The 26,473-nt window shown below is 45.0% G+C and overlaps 1 protein-coding gene across 1 annotated transcript in view; it reads left to right on the top strand.

The window, feature by feature from the left end:
- FRAS1 (Fraser extracellular matrix complex subunit 1) overlaps positions 1-22,538 on the top strand; it is a 163,980-nt gene extending 141,442 nt beyond the window's left edge. The window contains exons 51-73 of the mRNA XM_042870531.1: positions 852-1,002; positions 2,037-2,196; positions 2,690-2,852; positions 4,265-4,511; positions 5,193-5,537; positions 5,797-5,957; positions 6,346-6,493; positions 7,447-7,652; positions 8,089-8,245; positions 8,936-9,136; positions 10,558-10,745; positions 10,933-11,208; positions 12,153-12,385; positions 12,558-12,718; positions 13,503-13,717; positions 15,466-15,616; positions 16,284-16,391; positions 17,525-17,684; positions 17,966-18,082; positions 18,469-18,635; positions 18,984-19,189; positions 20,402-20,548; positions 21,215-22,538. Of these exons, the coding sequence (XP_042726465.1) occupies positions 852-1,002; positions 2,037-2,196; positions 2,690-2,852; positions 4,265-4,511; positions 5,193-5,537; positions 5,797-5,957; positions 6,346-6,493; positions 7,447-7,652; positions 8,089-8,245; positions 8,936-9,136; positions 10,558-10,745; positions 10,933-11,208; positions 12,153-12,385; positions 12,558-12,718; positions 13,503-13,717; positions 15,466-15,616; positions 16,284-16,391; positions 17,525-17,684; positions 17,966-18,082; positions 18,469-18,635; positions 18,984-19,189; positions 20,402-20,548; positions 21,215-21,799 (4,653 nt within the window). The 3' untranslated portion in view covers positions 21,800-22,538. The remainder of the gene's footprint in view (positions 1-851; positions 1,003-2,036; positions 2,197-2,689; positions 2,853-4,264; positions 4,512-5,192; positions 5,538-5,796; positions 5,958-6,345; positions 6,494-7,446; positions 7,653-8,088; positions 8,246-8,935; positions 9,137-10,557; positions 10,746-10,932; positions 11,209-12,152; positions 12,386-12,557; positions 12,719-13,502; positions 13,718-15,465; positions 15,617-16,283; positions 16,392-17,524; positions 17,685-17,965; positions 18,083-18,468; positions 18,636-18,983; positions 19,190-20,401; positions 20,549-21,214) is intronic.
- Positions 22,539-26,473: the final 3,935 nt, after the last annotated feature.

Below are 26,473 nucleotides of genomic sequence, written 5' to 3'. Positions count from 1 at the left end.
TGGCAAGGAATCAGTGATTATGTGCTGCAACAGCTGCACTGAAGATGTATGGCTTTCAAGATACAGGAATTTCTTGCTGTGGCATGCCTTTCTTTTGCTAAAGTCTAAACAGAACCACAGGGAAGGTTATCTTGTGCTTATTTTTAAGGACTCACTGTTAACTGAAAACTTCAGTTCTTCCTAGGAAGAAGAGTTTGAAGGCACTGCATTAGGAAGCTGCATTAAGAAATGGCTGTCTCAGCTCAGTAAAAGCAATCCTACAGTCTTGGGCAGTTTAATTCTCTCTCTTATTTTCTCCTGCTTTTAAAGGTGTTTTCTTTTTAAAGAGAGAGCAAAACGTGATGGAACTGAGGCACATCTGTTTCAAGTCATTTGAAAGTAGGTTACTATAAGCTGACTAAAGCAGCATGAACTGTCCTGAGTGAAACGTTAAAATCGAGACTGTTTGTAAATGCTTTTGTCAAGGTTGGGGCTCACCTCAGCATCATTGAGTCCACAGAGTGATGGTTTCCAGTAGAAACTGGAAGATTTTGTCATAGCTTTTAGCCTCAGCTAGGTAGGGCTTGGCAGCATGCTTTGAATTTGCTTTTCTTTGAACCAGATTTTTTAAAAATTATTATTATTACTCCAGATCTGAGGCAGAATTTGAGTCCTTCCTATGCCGTTAAATTTCATGTGGGGTGTAGCTAAGGGCTCCGCAGCCTCTGTGTGTCCAAGGCCACTCTGTTCCATGCTTTTAAACCTCCCTCATGGAGTACTGCAGGGTGGTAGGTCTTTTTGGATGACTGGTTAAAAAGACTTGCACTGCTTGATCTTCACAGTTTAACTCCATTGGTTTGGCTTTAATCCAGGCAACCAATCTAATCACTAAGAAGGAATTACTGACCACCGATCCCGACACAGATGACAAACAGCTGATCTATGAGATAACAAATGTTCCCAGGAATGGTTATGTGGAGAACAAGCTGAAACCAGGAACAACTGTGACCACATTTTCTCAGGGTATGGAAGATGGGCTGTGTGTTGTTGCTTTTTTCTTCATCTGCTTCAATTTGTCAAAATAGCCCATATATGGGGGGAAGAAATGGTGGGAGGGATGAAGAAAAGGAGTAAAATCATATTACTGACTTCAGGGTAGACTCACTGCCTGATCAGAAGAGCGGTGCTCTCTTTTGAAGTCTCCAAATTTTGTCCAAAAGTAAGAAATGAACTTCACTTCTTGTCGATTGCAGAAATCCTCTAATTTGTGCCATCCTGTGTCCTGTAATATGCCCTCCTTCTCCGGGTTAGAGCTAGAGGCTTGGCTTGGGACATAATAGGTTGTAGATTTTGCATGTGATCCTAAGGTCAAGGAGATGTTTATCCAGCAGTACAAAGTCAACAGCATGTAAAAAGTTCAGTCTTCCGGGACTGTGGGTCCTCCATTAGCAATAAGAGGTGAGAGAGTAACTCTGCTTCATACCCACTGTGCTCTTTCTCATTGCTCCCTCCAGCCTCCCCCAGGCAGGATGAGAGTGAACGGGCAGCACGGCCTTTAGCATTTCTGGTACCGCAGTTTGCAGAGCCTCGTGCCATGCTGCACGAGGTCCTGTACAAATGCAGTCAGCAGTTCTTAGTCATCAGCCAGCCAAGCCTGGTGTCCTGTGTGCTCAGGAAAAAATAAGGGTAAAAATAAAAAAGGAAAAAAAGGAGGAAAAGACCTATGTTATTTTAGAGCTGGAGCCATCTCAGCAGTGAGAAGCCCTGCTAGGACATTCCAGCTTATGGAAAAGAGCTGAAACCTGCTGCACAAGCAAGTTCATATTCCATGCATTTGATTAAAACTGCTTTAAATTTACTTTATTTTTAAATATTGCAAATAAAGACTAGACAAGGAGATGTCTTGTTGCCTCTTTTAGGCTGGCTTTTGGCACAGATAGGATGTGGAAGTTAGCGTGTAGCAGCATAAAGGGCCTGTGGAGACCCTGATGCTGTGGCTGCACGTCTGTGCTGCTCACTATGTTCTGCATGGGCTCATTGGATGTCTCCTCCCACAGAGGATGTGAACCAGGGCCTTATTCAGTATGTGTTGCATGAGGAGAAGGTTCGGGAGACTACAGACAGTTTTCAGTTCCTCGTGAAGGACAGCAAACCCAATGTGGTCCGTGGCAATGTCTTCCACATTCAGTGGTCTCTCCTCAGCTTTACGTACAGCAGGTAAAGGGCATGGGGCTTACAGCATTTTGCTGACAATTTGGGTCTTAACAGGGTTGGGCAGGCAGAACTCTATTATCTGATGGGCCCACAACATGAGAATAGAATCCTGGGGCAGGTACCATCAAATAAGCCTGTTTCCTGATGCCTAGTCAGGACTGAGGACTTACTATTGCACCACACACAGCAGTCGTGCTGCTGATTTGTAAGTGTGCTGGGGGAGCCAACCACGTGTTTCAGTGAGGAGAGAGGCCTGCTGGTGCTGGGTTACACCCTAGAGCAGGATTGCTGAATAGCTGACATCTGCCCAAGTCCCTGGTTGTTAGCATCCTGTGCGTTTTTGTGCAGACAACAGTCAGCTTGAGTTTGTTGGTGTCAGTTTAAACAGTTTGCTATCCAGCATGAGCGTTTTGCCCGTGTTCCTATAGGATGCCAGCGCCCTCAGCTTGTGCATTAAGTAGTGCCTGTTATTTGTCTCTGCTCAATACATTTCCAGCTACAACGTCAGTGAGAGTGCTGGCTCTGTGAGCGTCACCGTGCGGCGGATTGGTAACCTCAACCAGTATGCCATTGTCTTGTGCCGCACGGAGCAGGGAACAGCCACTTCCAGCTCTGGTTCACAGTCTGGAGAGCAGGACTACGTGGAGTACACAGGACAGGTAGGCTGGGGAAGGGGGCAGAGGAGGGAGGAATCATCTCAACGCTCTGTCTGTACATACTGTCACTGGAGTGACAGTGAAGGCAGGGCACACTGGGAAACCGGTGGAGAGCAGCAGCTTGCTTCTAATCATTATGGCTAAGCTTGTAAACTGGGTTATGTTTTCACCTGTTCCCCAGTATGGAATGCCTGGACATTGCTATTATGATTTTTTTTCTTTTTTTACCCTGACAGCTCCCTTGTGGTGTGTGATTGATGCGTAGTGAGGGTGAGAAGGATGGAGAAGTAGGGCCCAGCACTTCAAAGATGGAGCATGATGTGAATTGAATAATTTCGGTGCCTCTTGGAAGGGTGAAAAGTGATGCAGCTGTCATCTAAATCATTAGTCTGCGTTATAACACAGTAGCATCTATAATACTTCTTCTAGAAAAGCTGAATCTGAGTTGGAAGAACACTGTTGTTACACTGTTCCTACAGTTGGTCATTGCAGCTGTTGGGCATGAGCTTCCCATCCAAGTTTTGAGTTTTTTCCTGTTCCTCCAGATGGAAACATAGTGCAGTGCTATGTGTTTTCTGCTTAGGCTGCACTCTTTTTGCCTTCATCTCCAGGAGCTGAAACTCCTCAAGATTTGGCTGCACTGTAGTTGTATATATAGTTGCTAGGACTTTTCTCTGACTGCAGCCATTTCTTTCTCCACAATCCTTATAACAGAGACTCCAGGATTTTGTGAAAAGTTCCACTGTCTTCCCAGTGCTATGCATGGGATTGTTACCTCCATCCTTTCACTTTGTTTTCTTTATGCAGTTAAGGACTGCATTAATCATCCTCAGCACTGGGAATTTATAGTCACATCTTTTACCCAGAGGCTCCTTGGAAACTTTCAGAAAGCCCACTTTTCCTGCTGATTAACTCTTTCTTTCTTGTCCTGCACTGTGTAAATTCTTGGGTTTTACAGCTGTTGCTAATCTGATAGAAGCATTGCCATAATTTTGAGCATATTTCAGCAATACTTCTTTCAGTTTAAGGAACTTTTGTGGCCAAGAGTGAAGTTCACAAAGTGCTCATTCAGGGGACCTCTGTGGCTTGGTGAAGTTTATAGTCCCTGTGATTTTAAGATTCCCAGTAGAACTGATAAAAACATTAAAGGGACTCTTCCTTTTTTGAAAGATAATGTGCTTGCCTGGATAGGAATGTCACTTAGAGTCATGCAAAAGTCCAAAAGCGTGAAGGCAGAAGGCCTCAGGGCCTGCCTACACACTGCATTTGCTGCTGCCTTTGACCTCTCCTAGTCATTTATTGTTGGCTAAGGTTGGTGTGTAGTGCTGCATGTGCAGGGTGTGTACCTGAGGAAGGGGTAAGGCAGAAGGGGCAGGAAATTTTCAGTCTCCTGCAGACCACTTGCTGCCTTCCAGGTGCAGTTTGAAGAGCGGGAAGACACCAAGGCCTGCACCATCGTCATTAACGATGATGACATCTTTGAGAGCTCCGAGAGCTTCACTGTGGAGCTCAGCATGCCAGCCTATGCTCTGCTGGGGAACATCACCCAGGCCATAGTCATCATCACAGACACTGAGGATGAGCCCACGCTGCAGTTCGACAGGAAGACGTACCACGTCAGTGAGAGTGCTGGGTTTCTCTCTGCACCTGTTGAAAGGAAAGGTGGGTTGAATCTGAACCCACCCTGCCAGAAGGTGGATGAGGAGCCCTGGAGATGATAGCCAAGACGTAAGGCACTTGTGGACAGGCTGTGAAGTAGCTTTGTAGAATCATAGAATCATAGAATCACAAGGTTGGAAACAACCTGTAAGATCATCCAGTCCAACCGTCTCCTCATCACCATTGCCACCACTAGTACTAAAAGTACCACTGATTTGTGGTACAGATCAGAAGACGAGAAACAACACATGAGAGGTGGCTTGATTTTTTTTTTTTTTTTGTTCCCCAGCTCTGCTTTTAAGATTCACCAAACAAGTTAAAGCTCCCTGCTCTTGAATCCATCTCTTCTCTCAGCATGAGCAGGAGCAGACCTTTGTATTTATTTACTGCTTCTCTGTGATTTAGATACCATGTTTTGAGTAGACCCTATCACTGTGCCCTACATTCTTTCATAGACAAGTGCCAAAGTACCATCTATTTCCTGGCCATAGTAACCAAGAGTTCAGATTTGGAGTGTACCTGGAAGTGAGGCCTGAGGCAGATTTGGTGCAATTTTAGGAACAGGGATGGTGTTCTTCCCACTTTCTGTAGCGAATACCGCTTTGTTATTTTAGTCAACATCTGATTTCCTCTACCAAATAGAGTATTTCCATAAAGTTACATTTTTTTTCTGTTGCACTTTAGGAGATGCTGGCAGTACTGTGTCTGCTGTCTGCTACACTGTTCCCAAATCAGCCAAAGGAAGCAGCCTTTATATGCTGGAGTCTGGCTCTGACTTCAAGTCCCGAGGGATGACAGAAGACAGCCGCATAGTTTTTGGACCAGGTGTTACCATGTCGACTTGTGATGTCATGCTGATCGATGACAGTGAATATGAAGAAGAAGAGGAGTTTGAGATAGTATTGGCCGATGCTTCGGAAAACGCACGCATTGGCAGCCGGGCTTCAGCCAGCGTCTTCATCGGTGGTCCCAATGATGCCTCAACAGTGTTCCTGGGAAATGCCACATTCACCGTCAGTGAGGCTGCAGGTGAAGAGTGGTAGGGGTTTTCACTAGGATGAGGTGTCAGAAAGTGTGATTTGCAGCACAGCAGCAGCATCATATAACATCTGTGTAAGGTTATAGTATTTCCCTCATGCCCTGAGTGGAGAGGGCTGAGAGTTGTTCTCTGCGACAGCCTGTGTTCCGCAAGGGGCAGTAATGATGGAAAAAGCGCCCGCTGAAGATTGAGGAATATTTTTTGTTGTATGAGCCTGTTTTCTGATCTTGGTTGTCTCTCACGATGCAGGAAACATTGAAATTCCAGTTCTCCGGCACGGACCTGATCTTTCAAACCCCACGTCAGTGTGGTGTGCCACTCGGACATCAGACCCTCCATCTGCCAGCCCAGGAGTCGATTATGTCCCCAGCTCCAGAAAAATAGAGTTCAGGCCAGGCAAGACAGAGGAGGTGAGGAGCCACTTAGTCTCCTGATGAGTGTTCTCTGTCTGAGGATGCTTCTTCTCTCTCATGTATGTGCACACTCTGTATTTGCCATTTGACAATCTTGAAAATCCTCTGGAGGCCACCTGAGAATTGTAAATGAAACTGCTGTGCAGATTCCCATCAGATTAGCACTCCCGCTACAAAAGATAGTCAGATCACGTCTCCTGGGATAAAAGTTGTCTCTTCCCTTTTCTCTGAACTGATAAGCCCAGTTTATCTATATCATTGTTGCCATTGATTAGCGATGTTAGGAGAGGCCCAACATAACTGCAGCTTTAGACAGCCAAAAACAAATGCCAGAAAGAATGACGTTTTCACATTTTTGAAAGTGGGACTTCTGCTTTCCTTCTAGTTCTGCACTCTGACAATCCTGGATGATGCTCAGTACCCAGTGATAGAAGGGCTGGAGACATTTGTTGTTTATCTCAGCTCACCCCATGGAGCTGAGCTGATAAAGCCCTTCCAAGCAATTGTGGCCATTAATGACATCATCCAAGATGGTAAGTTGTTTACCACAGTTCTGTCTGGATCACCTTACCTCTTACTTAACACTTGCATGCAGCAAGAAGCTAGTCCAAGTGAGATTACTCCTAGGTCTGTATTAACCTGTTTTCTTGGGATCCTCTCGTTCCATTTGGATGCCCAGTTTCTGTCCATGCATCACTATCCACGGGAGCTTGGAGACTTCAAAAGTGCAGAACATGAATTCTGCTGTAGTGTTCACTCACCTTCAGCCACACTCCTCTGCACAGAGCTCCAACCTCATTCATGCTTTCTATGGACTGAAGTCTCTCTTAACTATGTGAGGATGTTTCATCCTCCTGTTTCTGTTGTTTCCCTTCATTCCTCTCATCTCCTATTTCTGTTCCTCTCTCATGTTTGCTTCTTTAAGGACAGCACACACTGCATAATCTAACTTTGTAATAGTCCTTTATGCTGCTATAGCTGTATCTTCTATGTCTGTCTACAGACAGTAGGATAATGCTTTGAGACTTAGCATGTATTTCAGTACTGAGTCCTCATGTAATCCCTTCTTGACATGCCCCACAAACACAATCCCTGCACTGCCAGACCTGTCTTGCTCTTCAGCACATTGGAACAGCACCACAGTGTTAGAGAAGGAGCGGGTTTCACGAGCCACTGGAATGAGTGACTTAAAGACAATGAGTAGGGGTGTCTTTTTTCTGAAGTGCTGGGGGGTCAGCCAGCCCTGTGCTCTTAGGAAGGCAGATAGCAGTCATGATTGCTTGTTAATTTGAAATGAAATCCTTTACTGAGGCATAATAAAGCTGCCATTTCATTCTTTGTCTGTCAGACTGTGCAGCAATTCTCCAGAGCTGTATATGCCTGGAACACTTCCTGGCACTGTGGAACTGACTCGTCACTCTGGGATTTCAGCGTTGCCTGACTTTTTCATTGTTTTTTTTGTTTGTTTTGTTTTTTCTTTGTGCAGTACCAAGCATGCAGTTCACCAAGGATGTGTTCACAGTGAGGGAAAAGGAGGGTGCACTACACATCCCCATCTTCCGTACCGGCGACCTGAGCTATGAGTCTTCTGTGAGGTGCTACACCCAGAGTCAGACAGCAGAGGTCACGGAGGACTTTGCAGAGAGGAGAAATGCAGACGAGTCCCGCATCACTTTCTTGAAAGGGGAGAAGGTGAGCTGAACCTGGCTTATGGAGAGAGTGAAGAACCACTGAAAGGAGTGGTGCAGATCTCCTCCGTGACTCTGCATTGTTAGAAGGAGCTGACAGTGGCTGTCAGAACTTATGTAGATGCTTATGGTCATAAATCGTTCTGGTTCTGGAAATACGACTTGTCTCTGAATGAAGGTCTTTGTTTCATAACAAAGCTGATTAAGATGTGAAATGCAAATCCTCTGTCAATCAGACTCAGGATTGTTGTAGCAAACAAGGATGGATTTGTGGAACTGCGTTTCTCCATGCAGAGTAGCCTTAAAAATAGAAGGGTTCCTCTTCCAAGACTGACAGTGCTCAGACATTAAATCCAGACAGTGAGGAAACAGGGTAATCTTCCAGTGGCTTCAGGGAATTTATCAGTGTCTTCTATTATCTCCTCTTCTGTTGGCTTTAGGTGAAAAACTGCAGTGTTTACATCAGTGATGACTCTGCCTTTGAACCAGAGGAGCAGTTCCATGTCTATCTTGGTAGTCCGCTTGGAAACCATTGGAGTGGAGCTAGGATTGGAAAGACAGACATGGCAACTGTGACCATCACCAATGATGAAGACGGTAAGAGAGTAGGCTCAGCAAGTTGTGGGAGCCGTAGCGTAGGGTACGGTTCCAAGGCCATCAACACAGTCTCAATAACATGGTTCCAACAGATCTATTTTGTTATTTCTTATGGAAATACCAATTTGTCTGCTGGAAAACTACAGACTTGTATGCTGGACCGTCACATGGTCACTGGTGTGGGGGCTTTGTGCACTGGTGTAATCGTATGGGAGAGATCGAATAACACCCAATTTGATTCAGTTTGTCCCAAGCCCCTGCAATTGTATAGGTCACAGCTGTGCTTCTCCTAGGAGATGTTGCCTTTTCTCCAGTGTCTCACGCTGGAGAGATCCACGAGGAAAGAAGGGGACTGCCAGGGGTGATGTGGAATGGAGGCTATAGTGCCACTGCATGGAATGGATTGAGTACATATGGTTCCATGGAAGGCAGGGGCATAAGATTTGTGTGCCATGCTCCAAAGCCCAAAGCATAGGAATGGGGCTTTACCCCACTCCTTGCCCTAGTACACATCCAACCCTTACAGCTGCAGCTTTGGCCCCTGCTTTGAGGAGCCCCCTGCTCAGAAGACATGTAGATACAGTCTAAAAGGAGCTGGACTTGGCTCAGCCCAGTTGCTGAGTACATTTAGTTAATCTGTAAACAGCTGCTGTGCGAATGCGGGGTTTTTTTCTTCACTTTTCTTTATAGCACCCACCATTGAGTTTGAGGAAGCTGCATACCAAGTACGGGAGCCACCTGGACCAGAGGGCGTCACTGCTTTAAATATCAAAGTGGTCCGGAGAGGAGATCAGAACAGGACCTCAAAAGTGCGCTGTAGCACTCGTGATGGCTCAGCTCAGGCCGGAGTGGATTACTACCCCAAGAGTCGAGTGCTCAAATTCAGCCCAGGTAAAGAGTTCTTGGAGGGGAGGTCGGAGCTGGTGGTGTCACCAGAGATATCAGGAAGGATATCAGGAAGGATATTAGGAAGGAGCACTGAAGGAAAACATCAAATTTAGACAAAGAGACTTTTTGTATTAGACTTGCAACACAGCACCAGTTTAACTGGTCTTACTGTAAACTGCATGAACTGTAAGAAGATATAACATACCTTTAGATTCAGCAGTTTAGATTTGATTTGGAATCTGTTCTTGGGTTCTTCACAGTATTTGTGGGAGAAGACACACAGTTGTTCAGCTTGCTACAAGTGGGATGTAAAACTTTACTTACAACAAATGTAATACATCATTCTTTTCCAACCTTAGCGTTCTGGGATTTCTCCACTCCCCTTACTGTCTTAATCATTCTCAGGTCAAACACCTCAAAGTAGAGGCTCCTTCTCTGAGCACCATTGCTCTGCTCAAAATGCAAAGTGCTCAGCTGCTATCCAAGCAGGAGAGCAATGAGAAAGAGGAAATGAAATCCTAGAGGTGGAGAGCTCTTTACTGAGCAGGCTGTTGATACTTAAGGAGACAGAAAGATGACTGAGATTTCTGCTTGCTGGAATTAAGAGTACATGAAAAGACGGGAAGACCATCTCAAATCTTGCCTTGTTTTCTCTTGTATACATTCTATCACTTGATTTATTTTGTTCTATCACTTGATTTATTTTGTTTGTGGATTTCTGGGGTTATTTTTTGGGTTTTTTTGTTTTTGTTTTTGTTGTTGGGCTTTTTTGGGCTTTTTTTTTTTTCTGGTAATGTATTTCAAATATAGTATGTGTGTAGTAGTATGAAAACTTATTTTTAAAAGTGTGATTCTCCCAGGCTGCAGCCCTATCTACTGCTACAGCTGTAGTTTTGTGATGCAAAAAAGCTGGTTTGTTGGATGAAGAGCCCTCAGAACTATCCTGTGTACCAGAAGCACTGGGTGTGTGGCAGAGCAGTCCTTGGAGGTTCACCAGAGATCTTTCTGAATCCTCTAAAAACATAGACCATGTTGCTAAGACAAAAGCTGTCACAAAACATTTGTGTCTGCTGGTGTGAGAGAGAGTAGAGATTCTCACTGCAGAGGGGGATATTCTTCAGATCATAGACTTTTATTACAGACAGCTAATATAAGACAGGCATTATTAATCCTTAGATGGCATCTGCTAGTAAATTTATCGCTTGATCAATCAGATCAGTTGTCATAGTTGAAGTTTTATATATAAACTCCTGTGTGGAAAAGGCTGAATTATTAGTAGCAATGAGTGGAAATAAAATTTATAATGTGTATTTTATCGATGTATTTCAGTGGCCACGGCATAGATGAGTGCTACCTTTTTTAATGACAACTTAGAGCAATATCCAGGGATGAATTCTCTGTTTCTTTTGCATTTATTCTCACAGGTGTGGACCACATCATGTTTAAGGTGGAGATTATGTCCAACGAAGATCGGGAATGGCACGAGTCCTTTTCTCTGGTGCTGGGTCCAGATGACCCAGTGGAAGCTGTTCTTGGAGATACCAGCACTGCAACAGTGACTATTTTGGATCAGGAGGCATCAGGCAGCCTCATTCTGCCAGCACCTCCTGTGGTGAGTTGCCCATTGCAATGAATGTGATTTAGTACGCTTCAAGTACAGACTCAGAACTCCTGTACAGTTTCTGAAAAAAGCATTAAGAGCTGCAATGATGCAGCAGGCTCAGAGTGAGTAGGAAGGATTGCCTGTTACGCTACTTCCTTCAGACCCAGGCGAATGCTCCTATCTTGCATCTGTATAGGTTGTCTCCCTGGCTGATTATGACCGTGTGGAAGAGGCCACCAAGAATGGTGCTAAGAAATCCCCTTCTCCAGGCTATCCGCTCATCTGTGTCACTCCCTGTGACCCTCACTTCCCCAAGTTCATGGTCACGAAGGAGCGCTGCAGCGAGGCTGGGATCAACCAGTCTTCCATACAGTTTAGCTGGGAAGTAGCAACCCCCACAGATGGGAATGGGGCCAGGTCACCTTTTGAAACCATCACTGACAACACACCATTCACCAGCGTCAACCATAAGGTATGTGGCTAGATACTGGTGTGGCCAAGCTACAAAAGCATGTGGTGTAAGTCAGCAGAGGGCTTGGAACAGCACTGTCAGACTGTGTGTTGTGTGATCACTCACCTGTAAAGTCTGGTGCTTGAAAAAGTGGCTGTGCTTGAGGGTGGAGCTCAATGCTCTGATGTTATCTGGAGTACCATCGTTTGCCTTCAGGTTGTCTGCTTTCTTCCCATCCTGCTCAAGTTGAAGGAAAGGCATCGCTGTTAGTTTGGCCTCTGTTAGTCCAGGCACTCATTTTGCTGCCTTGCTTCATGTGTGGCCTCAGACCTCTCTGTCCTGGACTGTTCATATCCTGCCCCACAAGCAGAATTACTATTTTCCTCTGGGGATTTTCCTGAGTTCTCCCAGCTGCGGTGTCTCAGCTCTTTTCAAGCATTTGGGTCTATTTCTAGATGATGCATACTCAGGTATGAATGGTGCGTGCTTTGGTTACACAGAGATTAAAATGTCAGATTTGTAAATTAGTATGAAATATGAAGTCCTCTTTAGAGAAATATTTTTCTTCTGGCTTCAGAAAATTTCACTGAGCCTGCTGAAGGTGTTACTTCTATTGATGCAGGAAGCAGCTATTAATACTCAGACATTTGAGCAAATCCCTGGAGGCAGGGATAGGTAGACCTTTGCAGGTCAGGTTCCCTCTTCTCTTTCCATCATGTGTATGGGCAGACTTAAGGAGCTGTAAAGCACCCGGCATATTCAGGCACCTTTCACAGTTGGAACCTCAACTCAAGAGAAGCAGACACTGGCATGCACACGCTCCCATTTTGCCTGTATGCAGATGTCTGTCTCACCTCTGTGCTGCTTCAAAACTCCAGGACAGAGTGTAATTGTGACCTGGAGAGATGTCACAGTGCTGGTGCATTTGACCCAGGAGCACACTGCTCTCTCCTTGCTCCCTGCAGGTGCTGGACAGCATTTATTTCAGCCGGCGGTTCCACGTGCGCTGTGTGGCCAAGGCTGTGGACAAGGCTGGCCATGTGGGCACCCCCTTGAGGAGCAACACAGTTACTATAGGGACAGACAGTGCCATCTGTCACACTCCTGTGGTCGCTGGGACAGCTCGAGGCTTCCAGGCACAGTCGTTTGTTGCCACTCTGAAGTACCTGGATGTCAAACACAAGGAGCATCCCAACAGGTATAAACCTGGAAGAGGGCACAGTCCTTTGCCAGGCCTTTTGGAGTGACAGAGCCCACCTGCGAGTTGCCACTGCCAGGCTTACCATGTCTGCTCTGCACTGCTATGTGACACTGGGCTCCCATGCCTGCTAGCACTGCTTTTTCTGTTTCTCATCCACTCTTTGTTCCAGAATCCACATCTCGGTTCAGATCCCGCACCAGGATGGTATGCTGCCCCTCATCTCCACCCTGCCGCTACACAATCTGCATTTCCTGCTCTCTGAGTCTATCTACAGACATCAGCATGTCTGCTCAAACCTGGTCACCATCAGAGACCTTAAAGGCATCTCAGGTAACCTTTAAAGCCAGCTTTTATTTGCACAACAGGGGAGTACTGGGAAACCAGTAACAATAATGCACAGCAAGCTCTGTCTTCCTTTGGGCTGTTGATATTATGGAAATAATAATTCCTGTAATAAATAACCTTCCTGTGCTAATAGCAATGGTGCTCTGTTGTAACAGAGTTGCTCTGTTGAAAATGATGTACTGCACAGGAATGTTCAAATTATAACAGGGCTAAGCAGCATCGCTGCTTGAAGAGGCTGTAGGTTCACATCGTGTTGCTCATGTTCTGTTTTTCAAACCTGTCTCTGTGACATCCGTGTGGATAAAGTGGAATTCACAGGAAGTCTGTGTCGCTGAGCTCTGCAGTTGGGCAAGAAGAAGCAGCCAGAGCAAGGTCATCGCTAGGGTAAATGCCAGAGCTAGAAAAAATACAGTTTATGTCTCACGTTCAGGGCAATGTGGCCTATGGTTGCTCCATGGAGGGCAAAGGGTTGTTGCATTTCACTCTTCATTTCATGCTCAAGCTCTTTCTACCTTTAAGCTTAAAATTTAACTTCACTCTTTAATTAATAGGTTTTTAAGCTTGCTTTTTAAAATTGTTAGCGCATTCCTGTAACGTTTTCACCCTTGAAGATCTGTGTATGTTCAGTTTGACCTCTAGGGTGATGGAGAGGAGACATTAAGTCCTCAATATACTAAAAATCCCTGACATGACTTGAGAATGCAAGTGGGACTTCAATGCACAGCTCAAACTCTTTAAGATCTGAAGACCTTGTATCTCTTACTCCCAGAGGCAGGATTCCTTGATGAAGTGACATACGAAAGCATTGTTCTTGGTCCTGGTTATGACCGCCCTTACCAGTTCGACCCCACGGTGAGAGAGCCAAAGACAATCCAGCTGTACAAGCACCTCAATCTGAAGAGCTGCATATGGACCTTTGATGCCTATTACGACATGACTGAATTAATTGATGTCTGCGGAGGCTCTGTAACTGCTGACTTCCAGGTAAGATGGCATATCCTGAACTCATCACATCATCCAGATTTTTGTCCATTCTGTGGCAGACCTCTACTGTGTGTTCATGAATACTTACTTGCTTGGTATTTCTGCTGCTCTGCTCTGTACACCTGAAGCACATTTTTTTCCTCCTTTACCAAGAGAAAAACAGTATTTGTGAAATACACATAATTAATTACCGTCACATCAAAAGCCAGAAAGGTTCTCTTGTAAAATAGTGTTTTTCACGACAAACATGTGCTTCACTGCCCTCTCATGGACAGATTATAAACGTCCATCTCACTCATCTGCAGTCTCTGATTCTCATCTGCATTAGATTCTTCTGTTGAATTTCCAATCAGAAGATTATGGTCAACACAAACTATTTTAATTTCTCCTGGTCTGGAATATTTTGTTAACTTCACTTTTATAGCTCCAGTTATTTACACAAATTCAGAGATGCTCCTTGACCTGGGCAACTGCATAATGTATTATGAGCAGACTGGCACCAACCAGTCTGGAACGTCTCTCTGAGCTCTCTCAGGGCTCGCACAGTACAGCTGTGCCCCACAAATCATAAATGCTGTATACAGAGCCAGAGACCTGTGCTGTTCCAAGTGATTTTGGGCAGTTCTGAGAAAGCAGAATTGCTTCATTTTAATTCATGGAATTGGAAACTCCTTTCAAGGTAAAGCTGTGAGCACAACTCCCTTTGTTAGGTGCATTAAGGACAGCAGTGTGTTTTAGCACTTGCTTTTATTTAAAAGGAAGGCACTTTGGTCAAACCTGCAAAGAAAGTTCATGTGTGGATATCTGACCTAATTGTAGAATTTTTCTAGTATGTGAGGAGTGCTCTCTACTCGTATACTTTTTTATTATTATATATATTATTGTAACATCAGTTCTTCATTATTTTTCAAATTATCATCAAGTGATAAATGTTTTGCAAATTAATTGCTTTTAATGCAAATTCCTGCATTGTAGTGGAAAACTTACATGCCTCTGATTTCCCAGAAACACTGTGGGCATTTTCATTTTATGTTCATTGCAGATGTTCAAAGCCACATATTGGGGGGGGTCTACAAAAAAGTGTGATGCGTATACTTTTAGCTGATCCTGGACTCAAGCTTTCTCCCTCTTTCTAGAAGTTTGGTGTAGGCTCCCATAGTCAGAAGGGCCAACCTAATTTTAGTCCACAGTGGGAGCAGTGAACGTGGGAGCTTTGTTGAGCCTTGTCTAAAACTGCCCTTCAGTAGTCAAGTAACATTGCTTGCTTGACAGTCATTCAGTTAGTGCAGGCAGCCTGGGAAACACTCAGATTTATAAAGTTTTTAAAAAATACTTCTATTGTGTGATATGCTAAGTAGCATTCCCCCAGCCTGGTCACATCTGCACCACAGAGCTTGTGTGACACAGGAGTACCAAGGAAGCTACAGAGGTGCATGGCATGCAGGGCTCCATGCTGCCATCCCCTGTGTCTCACATCCCAGTAGGCTGCAGCTGTAATGTGGATGTAGATGTTTTATTCCTGTAGTGAATAGTTCAGACATTAAAAGGAAGGAAAAAAGATTTGCTCCTGACTGCACCAGTGTGCTTGGTCTCATCTCACCTCTACTAAATAGGAGTCTTTTGTTGCAGACATTGTGACTTTTTTCCCCACTTGCAGAGCAGAATGTGAACAAAGAGGGTGCTGCAAGTCCAGGCCAGTGTCTCTCCTTTGAAGAGTGCATAATCACCTGCTTGGGTTCTCTTGACAGGTACGGGACTCTGCTCAGTCCTTCTTAACAGTCCACGTCCCCCTCTACGTGTCCTATATTTACGTGACAGCGCCAAGAGGTTGGGCTTCTCTTGAGCATCACACAGAGATGGAGTTCTCCTTTTTCTACGACACTGTTCTGTGGAGGACAGGTATGTCCAAGGCACTTCAGAGTGTATATGAGCATTGTTTTCTTCTCAGTTTTCCGTTTTTCTTAGTTTATGCAATGTCACTGCAGTCCCGAGTCTGGGTAGCATCCAGTGTCAGTCCAGTTGTGCTTGCATTTGTGAAAGCTTAGTAAGGGAGTTGTCATTTCTCCCAGCATGTGTTAATGGGAAGAGTCATCAGAGACGGTGCAGGAAAAGAGCTAGGTGTTCATTGGAGCCTCCTCAGCCAGGCAGAAATTGCTCCCCATGGGACATTTGGCATGGTTTCTCCAATGCTTTCCACTGAATTTCATGTGGGAACTGCAGTTGTGATCTTCAGCCTCCTAGCTCTCACAGGTTGACTTTTTCACATCATAACCGCAGTACTGCCAATGGTGGGTCCCATTCTGTGCTCGTCCTCCACTGCTGGTGACATCTAAGACTTAACATCACCGTGTATAGTTATGGTTTATCCTTTGCCTGTCAGTCTTCTATTTCCAGCTTATTTATCTTTCTTTCCCACAATATCTGGAATTGTACAGCTGACTCAACTGGAGGATGATCTCAGCTCCCTTTTGGATGCTTCTGGGCTGATTAGGGCTGACTGTCACCATGTGAGGACTGCTGTGCCACCTGTCCTCCACAGTGACTTTGTTCTTTCTGTACCACACAGGGATTCAGACGGACAGCGTCCTCTCAGCCCGGCTGCAGATAATCAGGATCTACATCCGTGAGGATGGCCGACTGGTTATTGAGTTCAAGACCCAGGCCAAGTTCAGAGGTGAGAATGAATATTAGTCCTGATGAAGAAGGAGAGCACCATGAGAATACAGTCCAGTTTTGAAAGCACAGGTAGTAAAACAAGCTATGGCTAAGATCAGTGTTAATGATTCAGAGTATTTCTGCCCAAGAGCCAATTTGTTCTTCGTTTTACTAGCCTCTCAGCTTAGAAATACTTCACATTTTTCACTTTTAACTTTACAAACTTTACACCTAACGTCATTGATTGAGCTAGGGCCCTCATAAGCCCTTGTTGGTTTGGATTTAATTATTTCCATTAGATTAAAAGCCTTCATGTAGCACCAGGTGTCTTACATAGAGACTGCCTTCTCCTTTTTCTCTTGTTCTTGCCAAGACAGGACAGCTCCACATTCTCTGCTGTTGTCTCACACAGTTACCACAGAATGGCCCGGGATGAAGGGACCCCAATGATCGTGAATCTCCAACCCCCCTGCCACATGCAGGGCCACAAACCTCCCCATGTGTTACTAGACCGGGCTGGCCAGGGCCCCATCCAACCTGGCCTTGAACACCTCCAGGGAAGGGGCATCCACAACCTCTCTGGGCAGCTGTTCCAGCACCTCACCACTCCCTCTGTAAAGAACTTCCCCCTGACATCCAACCTAAATCTTCCCTTCTTGAACTTAAAACAATTTCCCGTTGTCCTGCTGTTATCTATCCTTTCAATGAGTTGACTCCCCTCCTGATTATAGGCTCCCTTTAGGTTCAGAAAGGCTGCAGTGAGGTCACCCCGCAGCCTTCTTTTCTCCAGTCTGAACAAGCCCAGCTCCCTCAGCCTGTCTTCGTAATTGTACCACCAATCATTCCCTAAAACAAGAAAGTGGAGCAGCACAGTGACAAGTCATGGTAACAGGGGCATCTCCTGACAGCCTGGAAACTGCTGGCATTTGGGAGTAGCAGGCTGCAGAAATACCCAGGCAGGCTCCACCTCAAGCCAGTGTACTTACCAGAAGCTAAAATCTGCACTTGGATGTGAAGTACCAATAGCTGAGATGCTGAGCAGGTTCTAAGGCTGTTCCTAATGAGAGACCTGGGGTCTCTCTCCCTCTGTGCTGCTGTGTGCGTTGTGGTATCTCACAGGGCCTTATTGTCACCTCCCTGTCCTCACCACAGGGCTCTTTGTAATGGAGCACCACAGTTTGCCAGATATGAAGTCATCTTTAATGACTCCAGACCATCTGGGAGGGATCGAATTTGACCTGCAGCTGCTGTGGAGTGCTCAGACTTTCGACTCTCCCTACCAGCTCTGGAGGGCAACCAGCTCCTATAACAGGTAAGGACCACAGGCTCAGCTCTTCAGGCCATCTTTTTTATTATTATTTTCATCTTTCTTTAATCTATGTTACTTGCACTGAGGATCAAATTAAACACTGTCAATCGAAATTGTTCCTCCTGCACCTGCTGAATGGGTGTTTCTGGGCTGTGGGTTAGGTCCTACTGTGAACCCTCCTTGCTCCATTAATTTGGAAAATGTGGATGTTAGGCAACTGCATCAGAGAGTGGAACGGTCTGGAGTTTGGTTTGATGATGATGGTGTCTCTTGTCTGTTCTCAGGAAGGACTACTCTGGAGAGTACACAATCCTCTTAATTCCTTGTACTGTGCAGCCAACGCAGCCATGGATAGAGCCTGGAGACAAGCCCCTGCCCTGTACAGCTCATGCTCCTGAGCGGTAAAGAGTCACCATTTTCACTTCTGAACCCAGTTTTGGGTTATTTGCATGATCCCAGGAAGCAGGGGATGTGCCACGAGAGCAGGAGGGGAAGGGCAGTAACCTCCCTTATGGGCTCTCAGCCAAGCGGTTTTCAGCCTTGGGGCTACAGAACCCTGTGTAATAGTCAGAAAGCCTTAGCTGGTTGTGTGGGGCACAATAGTCTTACTTGAAAAGTGGGCAGGGTGAGAGGCAACAGGCAAGCTTAGGCTGAATACTGCTGTAGTACAGTCTGCTGGGCTGTGAAAGCAGAATGGAAAAATGGTAAAGCAGATGTAACTTCGTGTCACCAGCATGTAACTTCAGATGCATCTAAACTAAACTTCACCCTTTCTGTCTCAATATAGATTTTTGATCCCGATTGCCTTCCAGCAGACAAACCGCCCAGTTCCTGTTGTCTACTCCCTAAACACAGAGTTTCAGCTCTGTAACAATGAGAAGGTGTTTCTGATGGATCCCACCAAGTCTGAAATGTCTCTGGCAGAAATGGATTACAAAGGGGCTTTTTCAAAAGGTAGGATTTCTTTTCTTGTTCCTCTTGTATTCGATGTTTCTGTTTGCAGAACTTCGAAAAAAAACTTTGGAAAAAAAGGTATAACTCAGATTTGGCTTTGCCTCTTGTACAGCAACAACTGGCACTTTGAGCATGTCACAGCACTGCAGTGTCAGGACCACAAGACAAGAATGTGCTCGTGGCAGGGTGTTCTGTCATGGCGGGCTATTCTGTGCACGTGGACTTGAACAAAAGCACAGCTGCTTTTGTAGTGGGAGGTGTGTGGCTCTAACAGAGGTTCTCTTGTTGAACTTTTTGTTCTCTCTTCCTTGATGCCCTTTGGAGAGTTTAACCTCCCAATCTCCTCAGGGCAAATCCTGTATGGCCGTGTACTCTGGAATCCTGAACAAAACCTAAATGCTGCTTACAAACTGCAGCTGGAGAAAGTCTACCTGTGCACCGGCAAGGATGGCTACGTGCCCTTCTTTGACCCAACAGGAACTGTCTATAATGAGGGGCCTCAGTATGGCTGTATTCAACCCAACAAACACCTGAAACACAGATTTCTCCTCTTGGTAAGTTTTCTGCTGTGGACAAAACGATAATGTGGGGCATTAGGTGCAGTCATGTCTGAATAAGTCTGGTCTCCTAGCCCCTTGCTAACCTAACAGATGGGGAACTAAATGACATTCCAGCTTGCGGGGAGAAGCTGCCCATCAGGGAGTACTGTAAGAGGTTCTTACTGAAATAATGTGCTTGTAGTGCTGTCCTCTGCTTTTGCTTTGGATTTGTTTTCCCTAGAGCAAACAGGCTCTGTCTACAAAAGGATGAGAAGTGAAATGCTGCGGCTTTTTGGTTGGCAGACAGGTCCAAGATGTAAAGACAACACCAAATCTTCCTCAGTCTTAAACCATGAGTATTTCTTAGTCTAAAGCAAAAGAAAATGAATGAGGAAAAAAAAAAAAAAGAAAAAGAAAACCCACATGTACCAAGGTTTTAAATGGTTTCTGTTTGTGCTGTGGCACAGGCAGCGTACAAAGGGAGATCTATTCACCAGCTTCACAGCATTCCCCTTCATTGCTATGGCATGCTCTCAAGGTGCATTCAGCTCTAATTACAGGCTTTCAAATTAACATTTGCCAGCGTCCTCACTGGCAGCCTTACTTAGCTAATAGCTTAGTGCTATTAGTTCATCCAGTGTGCACATGAGCTGGCTGCTTTTTTTCCTGATGCTCCATTCTACAAACCTACTGTTGAACTGCTCGTTGCTAGAACAGTGTGAAGTGCCTAAACATCATGCAGGTTAGAAATATGTCCCATGCACAAACATAATCATTTTTAAAAAAGTGTGTGTGCTCATGTCTGTGGAACTTGGACCTTTGGATTCAATTTCTGCAGAAGTGCACAGGTGTTACTGAGACACTCAGCTTTTGGCTTCCCTTTGGAAAGGTGTGCAGAAACGCCAGGCTGAGCTTTAAAATGCCCCAATGTGTTAGAATTTGTTTTTAAAACAATAATGAGCAATTTTAAGAAATTTGTGCCCACGCGTGAGCAAGTGTTTCTGAGCAGGAAAGGACATATTTTAAGGGAATATTTAATTAGAGAGGAGGAAGCCTTAGGATGTAAAGTGAGATGAGCTCAGGGAGAGACAACATCAGCTCTGGCAAAAGAAAGCAATCACTGGGAGTGTTGTTTTCCTTTACAGTATCACTGAAGCTGCTCTTGAAAGCCACGTGGTTATTGAGGTGCACAGTGTTGATGGCATGCACTCTTGCTCTGATTTTCAGGACCGAAACCAACCAGAGGTCACAGATAAGTATTTCCATGATGTGCCTTTTGATGCTCACTTTGCCTCTGAACTGTCTGAGTTTCACTCAGTAAGCAGCATGCCTGGTGTGGATGGATTTACTCTCAAGGTGGATGCTCTCTACAAGGTATGTACTAAGCCATGTCCATAGAGCAGAACTAAGTCCTGTATTAGGTAGCTCAGAGCGCTCCGCACCCCTTCCCACTGACAGGGCCAGGAGAGCTCAGGTTGCGATTCCCCTCCGTGCTCAGAGGCCGGCTTTAGGACAAAACTTGGAGGAGCTAGGCAGAACACAGTAGGAATTGCCACAGTGGGAGGAACGCAAAGGAAACTCTCAGTTGAGGGCAGCTATGGTGATACTGATTTCCTACTTTTGTCATCCCTCCCCAGTCAGGTCCTCTTTATAACATAGCAACCTCCATGGGCTTAAGTGACTTCTTGGCATTCCTAGGGTCACACCATAGATTAACAAAGGAAACAGTTCAGAATCAAACTCCTGCACGAGAAGTGGAGATGAAGAATATGTTTTGATGGTTAGGATTTTTTTCAAAGCACTCAGTGAACAGTTAAAATACAGGTTGGCAGTGTTCTCCATTAATCATTACAACTGCCAAAGACAGACAAGAAGACTGAATTTGGTGATAAGCATGGTTGCAGGTACTTATGCTGAATATTTTTGCTGATACCTGCATGACTCAAAAAAAGTGGGGAAAAAAAAAGCATCCAGTTCTGTCTTTACCTAACAAAATCATTTTATCTGACTTCCTGTGTGCACATCTTGCCTTCCTCACAGGTGGAAGCTGGACATCAGTGGTACCTTCAAGTAATCTACATAATAGGCCCGGAGAGCATTGCAGGGCCTCGTGTTCAGCGATCCCTTACTCACCACTTGAAGCGTGGCCGCAGAGACCTGGTTGACGGTGATGGGAGGCTGATGCTGGATGACTCCTTAATCTATGATAACGAGGGTGATCAGGTCAAGAACGGCACCAACATGAAGTCGCTGATCTTGGAGATGCAGGAAGCTGTGGTTGCAGCCTCCTTATCGCAGACAGGTGCTTCCCTTGGGAGTGCATTTGCTGCTGTCATGCTGCTGTTGCTGGTGCTTTTGGGAGTCTGCCTTGTCACCAGGAAGTGCCGGACACTGCGGAGGAAGAGAGAGGCTGTTCGAGCTGCCCCAGAGGAGCACCCTCTGAACACTAAGGTGGAGCTGCCCAAGGGCACAGAGAAGGCAGTGAACAGTCAGTACTGCACCGTGAGGAACATCAATATACTGAGGGAAACAGGAGGCATCTCCAGTGTCAAAAGCAGGAAGGTGAAGCAGGTGAACTTAGAAGTTAAAGTCCACAATAATTTGCACGACGGAACAGAAGTTTAATGGAGCGCGTACTTATGTTTTGTAAAAGCCTTTTATAACTTGTAAAAAGGAAAAAAACCCCACAGAAACAAAAACCAAAAGATAAGTATAAGTATGCTGGTATTTTTATACTCTCATGAGAAAAGGAGGAGCTCTGGCTTTGTGTGATGCACAGCAGCCCAGGCAGTCACTGCTCTGCCTGTAGCTGAGCTCCTGCATCACACACAACCGGTCCATCTGATGTTTGAGCAGGAGGGTTATGTTGCAGGGGCAGAAATCCCCTGGAGAAGGTGACACAGGTCTATGGCAGGGCCTGGTTCAGCCCTCTCGAGGAGACCACAGTTCCCTGCAGGACTTTGGAGCACTTTTAGCGATGTCTGGGAAACTTAATGTGTTTGTGAATCCACGTTGTTGAGCTTTGAGCACAACAGTGTGTGTGCCAGCAGGATGTGGGAGCAGTTTGCTACCTGCCTAGGGAAAAAAGTAAGAGAAGTAATATATCCTCATGTAATATCAGAGGCAGAGTGACTTGATTTGCTTCTTCAAATGAAGCAAAACTACAATAGAAGTTGAAAGTGCAGCCTCAGTGCTCAATGGGACCTGGGGGTTTGTTCTGCCTGAGCTCTGTGTTGCTGGCAGCTGGGCTGTAACCCTATGGGACCTTTGCTACAGTGGTGCTCTCTGGGGTAGATATGGCAGTTAAGGGACATGAATTGTCACATTTCACGGTGCTACAGAGTAAAGTTTGAATGTGAACCTACCAGAGCGTGACAGCAGTGTTCTTTTCCTGCGCCTACCTGTGCCTTCAGCCAGCCTTTTTTACCTGCTGCCTGATCCTGGTGGCAGCACGGGTGCCCCTGGCACTCGAAAGCAGCCAGAGCCGTGTCTGCATGTGCTGGAGTCCTTGCCTTGGGTGCTGGTGGGGTGACTCCATGGTGCTGCCTGGGTTGTGGCACGGTGGTATGCAAGCCCACACCAACCACAGCTGTATGGAGCCCTTGGCCATGGCCACAGCACTCCCCAACGGGAGCTCTGCCAGAGGGGCTGCTGTGGAGTTGCCATAGTGGGGGGGGGGGAGAGGGGGTTCCTAGGCTGTCTGGGATACCACTGCCAGTCAGCAGCCACGGTGAGCAGCACCAGGAGCTGATGTCCTATGCCTGCTTCAGGAGCAACACCAAAAAGGTAATAAAGTAACTCAAAGGAGCATCTCTGCTAAAGCTTCCCCACAAAAACTCTGCGCCAGATCTCCCGGACAGACCAGCCCCTTACCAGATCATCTCTGAAATGAGGATTTTTTACATCACTGATTAGTCCCTCTCCTGGGAGGGGTCTGGTGACCAGCACCTCCCATAACATACAGAGGCACTGAGATGATCCTAAACTTCAGGGTAATATAGACATTTCCTTTCATCATATAACATACATACACTTATTTTTTTGGTGGTAATTTAGTAGCAATTTGTAGTGTGTGTGTGTGTACACATATACAAAGTGTATATACTGTGTGTATGAATGTGTGCATCTACCTGTGTGTCTGTGTGTCTCTGCACATCTGTGTGTCCGTGGGTGTACCTCTATGCATCTGCATGTCTGCATTCATGTCTCCACATATGCTTGTACATGCATTTCTCTGTGGGTGGGGGGTGAGTACATGTCTGTATGTCTGTGTGTGTCCATGTGCACATAACTGTTTCTGTGCATGTGTTTATCTGTGTGTTTATTTGCATCTCTCCATGTGTCTGCAAGTACATACCCATGGGAAATGCCCAGTGCATGCCTGCACACCTGCGTCTGCGTGTCTTTGCTTCTGTGTGGGTGTTTATGTGTACATATGTGTATATAAATACATACCTGTGTGTGCATCTATGTGAATGTCTGTGTCTTTCTGGGAGTTCAATGTATGTGTGTGCAAATATGTAGACATGCGCATGTGTGCGTAAGCTTGTAAGCGTGTATATGCAGCATCACAACACAGGAGCAAGTACGCGGTTTAAGAATACTGAATGCTTAGTTAACTGGTTTTGGCAAATTGCTTACTAAATACAGGAAACGTCGCATAGATGTTGTGCAATAAGCTGTGGAAACTGAAAATAGTTTGTTCATGTTTCAGCTCTAAGGAGTACCTTTTCCCCCAGCTCATCACAACCTCCTTTTTGATTTTTTATTTTGTACAGCACTCTGGACTTCTGACAGATCATGTATTAATCACTGCCACGTGCTGAACATTAATAACATACTTCAACATTATGAAGTTATTATTCAATGTTTATACAAATATTGACTTCTCTATTAAAGGTTCAAAGCCTTGCATAAACAGTGAAGGAAGATCAGAAATCAGACTGCATGCTTGTGCTTCAGCATAGAAGAGGGCCTCTTGGGAAGTCAAAAAGCAATTATTGTCATCTGAAAACTGTAGTTTGATGCAATACATTCAATATAACTACTGACAGTGTTGTATAAAGATGGAATTTCAAGCACTAGATGCACAGTTTCTGGGCTTTTCAGAGGTCATCGAATCATAGAATCAGGTAGGTTGCAAAAGACTTCCAAGATCATCCAGTCCAACCATCCACCTATTACCAATAGTTCCCACTAAATCATGTCCCTCAACACAATTTCTAAAGGTTTCTTGAACACCTCCAGGGTTGGTGACTGCACCACATCCCTGGGCAGCCCATTCCGGTGCCTGACCACTCTTTCAGAGAAGTAGCATTTCTTAATGTTCAGCCTGAATCATAAGTTGAAGCCGTTCCCTCTAGTCTTATCACTGTTACACAGAATTATAAAATGGCCTGGGTTGGAAGGGGACCCCAAGGATCACGAAACTCCAATCCCCCTGCTACATGCAGGGCCATCAACCTCCCCATTTATTACCAGACCAGGCTGCCCAGGGCCCCATCCAACCTGGCCTTGAACTGCTCCGGGGACAGGGTGTCCACAGCCTCTCTGGGCAGCCTGTTCCAGCACCTCACCACTCTCTCAGTGAAAAACTTCCCCCTGATATTCTCATCTAAATCTTCCTTCCTTCAGTTTAAATCTATTTCCCCTTTTCCTATCACATATTTACCCATGTAAAAAGTTGATTTCTCTCATGTTAGACTTGCGGGTGCAATTATTGCTCCCCTATGTAGCAGGAATTTGTTAGTGATGTTTTTAGTCCATCTAAGCGACGCGTTCCTTTCTACAGCTGCTGCGTTCTCTCAAGTTTTATGGTTATTTCAAATAACAGTTATGAGGAGCCGTGAGGAGTTTCTTTGTTGCTCAACTTCCTGTTTCTGTTATTGGATTTGTTCACTATTGGTCACTGGTAAATCGTAGCTGTTGGAGATTGAAGGGGCTGTAAGAGTCTACTTTCCATGACCAAATTCTTAGTGGATTTTACTGCTATTTTCTCAAGAATGAGATTGAGCAGCCTTTTATTCTTAAAAGCACTTTGTGTCTGCCATAAGACTTCTCAGCTGAATCAGCCGTGTTTTACACTTTGCTTTTAACAGAGGAGCAGGAAATAGCAATCAGAGGTAGGCTGAGTAGAATCACAATCTACGGAAAGCAGAGATGAGCTGTGAGATCCTTATTTATGCTGTAGGTTTTCTATAAGTTAAAGTGTAAATAAAGCCTCTTCATGCAGTCAGACACTTTTAATTCTTAGTGGATACATTTCTGCTACAGTGTTAGAAAAACAGCTTGCAGTATCACCATAATCTGTGAGGCTCCGAGAGGCACTGCTTTTCTATTTTGCTATTAGTTGCACGGGTTGTAGAAATTTGTGACTGAATGAAATTCAGATACATTTTGCATTAGTAAATCTAATTCACCAGATTACCAGGCCAAAAGACTGAAGTAATCTAATTAAAACTTAGAAAAGCTTGTTGGATTTCCCAAGCATTAATTCTTTGAAAATGTTTTCAGTTGACTACGATTGTGATACTTAAATGTTCTCTGTTGGTGATGATTCTAAGAAACTGAATTTTACGTTTTAAGATCAACTGGCTAACTTTCACCAGCTTACTTCACACCTGCATGCAGCCAGTGAGAAAACAGAATTGGTAAGTAAAACCTAAGCACTGACCTAGTGTTTTTGGGTTTTTTTTTAATGCTATTGGACCCTTAAGGTACAAACCAAAAGAAAAATATCCTTCCAGCTTATCTAGATGGAAAAGAACTTGTGTCACTCAGATTTGTAAAGTTGTCTAGCAACCAGTCAATAATCAAGCAGCAATGGCTCCTTCCTGAAGACAAAAACACGTAAGTCTTGGTGGTTCAGAGATTAGCTCTTGATGTTACAGGAACTCCTTTTTTTTATAAGCAGCCACACTATTTTTTTTTTTAATCCATATTTGTCCTGGATGCTGTCAGTGTGTAGAGTAAGGAGGAAAAAAAAAAAAACCAACAGCAAAACCCAACCCACTGTGTATTGCAAGCAGTTCTGTTTCCAAGCTATTTCATTAGTTCTAATAGTAGCAAAGTAATGCACTTAGAGAGAGGGATTTTTATCCTTTGCAGTCAGTAACCTCAATCAACTGTTCTTTAAGCATAGCTACAATTAGAGCTGAGGGATTGCTGTCTGAAAGCAATCTCAAGAAAATACCATGGGCTTTCAGAACAGTTGTTTTGATTGAGAAGTTGCATGCTAATCTGCTACGTCTAACCAAAGCAAGAGGTATCAAGAAACAGAATGGCTGGATGCTTAAAATC

The sequence above is a fragment of the Lagopus leucura genome, unplaced genomic scaffold (assembly GCF_019238085.1).
Source record: "Lagopus leucura isolate 7727_CA_CO unplaced genomic scaffold, USGS_WTPT01 Super-Scaffold_100004, whole genome shotgun sequence".
Lineage (NCBI taxonomy): Eukaryota > Metazoa > Chordata > Aves > Galliformes > Phasianidae > Lagopus > Lagopus leucura.
This window is presented reverse-complemented; position numbering and strand designations above follow the sequence as displayed.